The sequence below is a fragment of the Lolium rigidum genome, chromosome 2 (genome assembly GCF_022539505.1).
Source record: "Lolium rigidum isolate FL_2022 chromosome 2, APGP_CSIRO_Lrig_0.1, whole genome shotgun sequence".
NCBI classification, from domain to species: domain Eukaryota; kingdom Viridiplantae; phylum Streptophyta; class Magnoliopsida; order Poales; family Poaceae; genus Lolium; species Lolium rigidum.
The window spans coordinates 226445209-226451438 of NC_061509.1; the positions used below are offsets into that span (position 1 = coordinate 226445209).

At 40.4% G+C, this 6230-nt stretch overlaps 1 protein-coding gene across 1 annotated transcript; it reads right to left on the minus strand.

The window, feature by feature from the left end:
* Nucleotides 1–280: 280 nt before the first annotated feature.
* On the minus strand, nt 281–5702 carry LOC124693058. Its single transcript, XM_047226505.1, has 9 exons — nt 5576–5702; nt 5095–5200; nt 4467–4606; nt 4237–4393; nt 3787–3983; nt 2847–2956; nt 2514–2599; nt 2357–2421; nt 281–619 (listed from the first exon to the last, which is right to left on the minus strand). Exons 1-6 carry the CDS (start codon nt 5631–5633, stop codon nt 2886–2888), a joined length of 729 nt encoding a protein of 242 aa, XP_047082461.1. The 5' UTR covers nt 5634–5702; the 3' UTR covers nt 281–619; nt 2357–2421; nt 2514–2599; nt 2847–2885.
* Between the last annotated feature and the right edge of the window lie 528 nt (nt 5703–6230).

The window sequence follows — 6230 nt, forward strand, 5'->3', positions numbered from 1 at the left end:
AGGCTAACTCGTAACTACTCCCTCCGGTCTCTTTTAATTGATTTAGATTTAGCATAATTTTATACTAAATTCAAGTCATCTCTCAATCAATTTTGAAGCTAGCAACTAGCATTTTCGTCCTATCATCAGTTAGCTAGCAACAATCAAAAGCTAGCTAGATCCAAGCTAGGTTGCTCACGTAATAAACTAGCTAGATTGATCAAGACATACCAGTGTACTTGAAGAATTCAAGGCATAGTTATGCTAATTTGTCAACAAAAAAGCTGTAATTATAAGGGCATTAAAAGATTCAGAATGACCTTGCATAATTATCTCACATCCAGATCACATAAGAAAGTAGTGAGTGACAAAAATACTTGAGGTATCTACAATTAAGATCAACCATAAGTTTAATCAAGATAAATTCCGCAATACCAAATACTGATTGCCAAGGAAACTTGATACACAACATCAAAGTTTCTGCAGTCAAATCTGGTATGGTTACATACACAACACATGCTGAGATACGATATTCTTCTTGGCTCAGAGCTAAAGTGTTATGAATGCTCGACCGAGCAAGGCACCTCCTCGTCTCAGGGTCTTCTAGCTAACCCGGCAATGTCAGCCAGTCCTCATTATCCTTGAACAAAACAACAGAGGATGGTAAAGCACAACAAATTTAACCCAAACAGTAAGGCATCTGGAGGCTAGTTCTCCAAATGGAAACTGTGTGGAATTACACATCAAGATATCTCTGTTCACGGCAGATGAAGTAAAGGCATTTTTCTACAAGCAAATAGTGCAAACTAGTGTAACAGTGCATGATTGCAACTGCTCAAGGTTGGTTTCTCAGGCAACGAAATAGTAGGGCATTCATGCGTGATTAATCTACACATAGCAAACTTATCAGAATTTTACATCAGCAATGCATCATGTGGATTTCAACTATATAGTTATCGTGTCACTAGAAACCTGTTAAAACCAGGCATTATCAGGTAGACACAAAGTTTAGATGACATAGCTCTTGATAGCCGAAAGAGACATGTTCCTCAAAATGCAATCATCAAGTTCGGTGTAGCTGGTAAGAAAGAGTACTACACCGCAATTACATAATTCACAATGGATATTTACACTTGGCGAAGCACAAAAGATGCATAAATTATTTAAACACAAAAGATAGGACACTTGACATGCACCAGGCATCAACTGTATGAAGGCAACAAGTAGGCAACACTTTAACAGTGAAATACGTGTTTTAATAAGCAGCAGCACAATATCCATTAAACAGGCACCAACATGGCAAAAAATTTCATCTAAGGCAGCATTGTGTTGAAACACACCTCTTGAATTATAAAAGAGCAAAAACCTTGGGACGCATTTTAGCAATGCCAAAACCCTGTTGCCTAAAATAAGAACTCAAGTGGCCGGTTGAGCCCACATGAAATAAAAAAAACAGGTTCAATATTGACAATCAGCAAGGCAACTAATTAAGGCCCGCAAGTTAACTAACAGCATATTCATAGAGTTATAGACAGAGGTGATATCAACACCCAAATCGTGCCAGAATCTTGCAATAAATTCAAGCAGTCCCTAATCCTTAATATCACATAAGTAAGGATCTAGAACATCACTTATCAGTGCCATAACCAAGTGGCACTGAAAACAAGCAGGCCATCACTTCGATGGCCGGAAATCTATGGCTCGATTGCCGTAGTATCACAGATGACAAATAGGAGGAACCAGAAACTTAACAGCAGCACATGTCATGCCTAAAGTAGGTATGGCACGCCTACGAGATAGAAGCATGAGAACGGTGCTGATGATTTGGTTGTAGGCAACCCAGCTCAGCAGGTGAACCTTTGTATGAAACACTTGCAACTAATTGGAGACAATGATAAGTTGATAAAAAGGTATGCACTCATTTTTTCCCAAAAAGAACAATCAGAAAAGCTTGCCTAGGGACTGTAGGGCACGGAGTCGTTGTGCTTATTTCTTCTCCAGATAACATCAGCATAACAAACTCCACAGTGCATGATTATCAAAGAAATCGGGCATCATTGCACAATCCTGGTATGCACAAGAACTACTAATAAGACGAAACAGACCAGCTAATTTGCAGGAAACAATCATACAAAATAGCAGTCCACTGTTCATCGTCCAAATGAGCTATGCAGTCTGATCAAGAAATATTTAGACCCTACTGCTTTCATGGATTCTAATCACTTCAAGGTACAACCAGAGAATCACAAACACAAATGAAAAGCAGCAACACAATAATTTGACAAACACAAAGCACCACTAGTCCTAGGAGCACATTACATCAATCTATACTACAGTTAATCACTTGGATCTACGATGGCAAGACAGTAGTGCTTACTGTATGTCAAAGTGTCAATCTGCTCAGGCAGCTCCTTTATGTCAATCGCAATCCTTTCTTGGACCCTAAAACAGTATGTGTGTGAAATCCTAGTTAGGCTGCACTCTGCTGATCATACCAGATAAGTAAGAAGATTAAGTATACCATGTATACAAACCTGATTGGGAACATGAGAAAGACGGGGGATAAACAAACAAATGTTGTTGCAAGCCCCTTGGTACCAAAAAGTCCAGCCGTTCCAGCCTGTGTGGAGATTAATATGTTAGACAGATATAATAACACCAACCAAGACAGTAGCCAATCTACTTGAGAGAGAATCTAATCAAGTCAACTAGAGCAAAACAGAGCCAGAACTTGCTAAACTGCAGCAATTATACTAGAACCATATAAACCAAGACCAGTGTCTAGTTAACCAGACCAATCAAAGCATGCCAAACAAGAAAAACAAGGAATATAGCATTGTTCAAGGTAAACAGAGAGAAAGGGAGACCTTCTGATGGGGGACGCGGTGCTGTAGGAGACGTCCCAGTCAAAAAAGGCAGGGGCTGCACACCGCAGCACCACCACCACCGGAGGGCATCACTGGTACAGGGACATACCCTGAGCAAAACTGAATCAATTCAGATGCAAATGCTACTGCTTTTCATCCACTTACTACTCACATGCACGTGCTACCAATGATTCTAAGAAAAAACAAATGGTAGGAATATAGGTACACACGGTTACTTAATTAATTAATCTAGCTACATAGAGCAAGTACTTGATTAATGAGCCAGTAAAGTACAAGACATGCACCGAAACGGAACAACCAAATAGCACAGCAGACTGGACAAGTTTGCATTCATACATGGCAATCTTGAAGCATAAATAAACAAACAAGTAGTAGAACGGTTTGCAGGTTTTCGGACCTGATCTAGAGCGAAACAAACCTTTGCCCCCAAATTCGACATGCAACCAGATAACAAGGTAAAATAGATGCAGAAATGATAAAAGCACACAAGCTTGAGCTTGGACAGCTGAAAGCCTACCCAAGACTAGTATTTGATCAAATCATTAATATTACGCTACCAATTGGTTAGTTCAACCTAGCAATCATTTTAATGCATAAATAAAACCAAAAGGAGCAGACGATTTACTTGAGAGAGCATCTAAGCAAGTCAACTAGAGCAAAGCAGAGCAAGACCTTACTGAAGTGTAGCAACTACTAGAACTAAAATAACCAACACGAGCGTCTAGTTAACGAGACCAATCAAAGCCTGCCAATCAAGAGTACCCAGGGAATATAGCATCGTTTTGCTCTGTACATAATTCCAGCAAAACACATACAGCACGGACTAGATATCCACAGGTTCATCATCACCACAGATCAACATCGTTATATCACAGCAAGGTAGTAAAGAAAATCAAACTTCATTTCTGCGAAAACATACATGTAGTAGTTGAAGGAAAATAGAGAGTATAACTGATGGAGAAAGAGAGACGTTCCGGTTGGGGGACACAGTGCTGTAGGAGAGGTCCGAGTCGAAGAAGGCCGGGACAGCAGGCTGTAGTGGACGGCAGGAGCACCAGCAGGAGCTCCGGTGGACAGCACCGCCAGTGGGCACCACGACCAGAAAAGGATGGTGACCTGAGCAAAATCGAATAAAAGCATGAGTAAGAAGTTACTTTTATATACAACCACAATATAAACAAAACAAGGTAAGTGCATCATGGTAATTCTCTAGTGTTATAGCAAATAACAATATCCCATAAGGAATGTGCATGGTAAAACCAATCTGTTTCCGGTTGGTGAAACATTAACTCGGCTGCTTCCTACTTATTGAATATTCAAAATAGAGGAAGGCGTGAGTTTGAAGGAAAACGGAGAGGGGAGGAGAGACCTTGTGTGCCACGCCAATGGGGGACGTGGTGCTTTAGGAGAGTTCCCAGTCGAAGATATTTTTTTTAAAAAAAAAAGGAGGGGGGTCAGCTGTACGGACGCCGGCGGCACCAGCAGCAGCAGCGGAGTGGGCATCACAACACCACCGGAAGAGGAACCTGAGCAAAATCAAAAAAATTGAGTAGCAATATAAAGTTGGCCTGCAAATAGCAATATTCAGTTACTACGTACTCTCACGTGCACTGTGGTACCAATGTTTTGAGATTATAGTAGAAAAACTAAACCTAGCAGCAACCCTAGAAATATGTTCCGTAAGGTCCATTAAGTCAGCACACATACACCATGAGTATATCATTTTGTTGATATTGGCACTGAAACAAAAGGATGCGGAGCATATATCATTTTATTGATATTGGCACTGAAACAAAAAGGAACAAAAGAAAGAAAAACAGAACTTAACCCAGATTTCTGAAGCTATGTGCAGAAAGTAAAATGAATTTGCTGGATCTGCTTGATGGGACAGACTTTATCTATAATATGACGGGGACAAGATATTAGAGTATTCTATAATATGAACTTGTGTCTGAATCTGGTTGAGGGAAGAAAAAAGGGGGATAAAAACAAACAAATCATACACGAACTTCACAGTCACAAGACATGTATCTGCAATTTTTTATACAGTCCAATCAAGAAATATTCAGTCCCTACTGCTTTCGTGTATTCTAATTTCTTGCAAGGTACAACCAGAGAATCACAAACACAAATGAGCACATAGATGCAATAATTCAACAAACACAAAGCACCACTAGTCCTCGGAGCACACTACTTGGATCTACGATAGCAAGACAGTAGTACTTACCTGTATGTCAAAGTCTCAATTTCCTCAGGTAGCTCCTTTATGTCAATCTTGATCGTTTCTTCCAAGATTGACAGCCCCTTGTACCAACACGTCCAACCATTCCAACCTGTTCAGGGGTGAATATGTTAGCCAGATATAATATAGTAACACCAACCAAAACAGTAGCCAATCTACTTGAGAGAGCATCTAATCAAGTAAACAACTAGAGAAAAACAGAGGAAGAGCGTGCTAAAGTGCAGCAATTATACTAGAACCAAATAAACCAAGACCAGTGTGCAGTTAACCAGACCAATCAAAGTATGTCAATCAAGAATAACCAAGGATATAGCATTGTTTTGTTTTGCTCTAGGTATAATTAATTACAGGAAGCCACATGCAACAAGGACTAGATATCTACGCGCTCATCATCACCACAGACCAGCACCTTTACATGACAGCAAGGTAGTAAAGAAAATCAGACCTCATTTCTGCGCAAACGTACATGGTGCAGTCCAAGGAGAGGTAATTGATGAAGAAGCAACGCAGGGGCAGCAGGCCATAGTGGACGCCAGCAGGAGCTCCTGTGGGCAGCACGACCACCACAGCACCCACAGAACCTGAGAAGGACCGTGACCTGAGCAAAATCGAATCAAAGCATGAGTATGAAGCTACTGTTACAACCACAATATAAACAAAACATGGTAAGTGCATCATGGTAATTGTCTAGCGTTATAGCAATAACATTATCCCCAGGGAAGAGACCTTACTGAAGTGCAGCAATTACTACAACCTAATTAACCAAGAGCAGTGTCTAGTTCATGAGACCAAATAAAGCATGCCGATCAAGAGTAACCAAGGAATGTAGCATCGTTTTGCTCTGGATATAATAATTCGAGGAAAACACATAGAGCGAGGACTAGATATCCGCACGCTCATCATCAGCAGCAAAGATGAACACCTTTACATCACAGATGAAGGTAGCAAAGAAAATCAAACTTCATTTGTGCGCAAACATACATGGCGAGCGCAATTCAATCAAAGATATTGTACCTAACATGCAGCCCTTGTAGGTAAAGCTCACAAGCAAGTGGAAAAACATACGAGGGATCAAACATTTAACTCTGGTGCTTCCTACCTACTTATTGAAACAATATTCG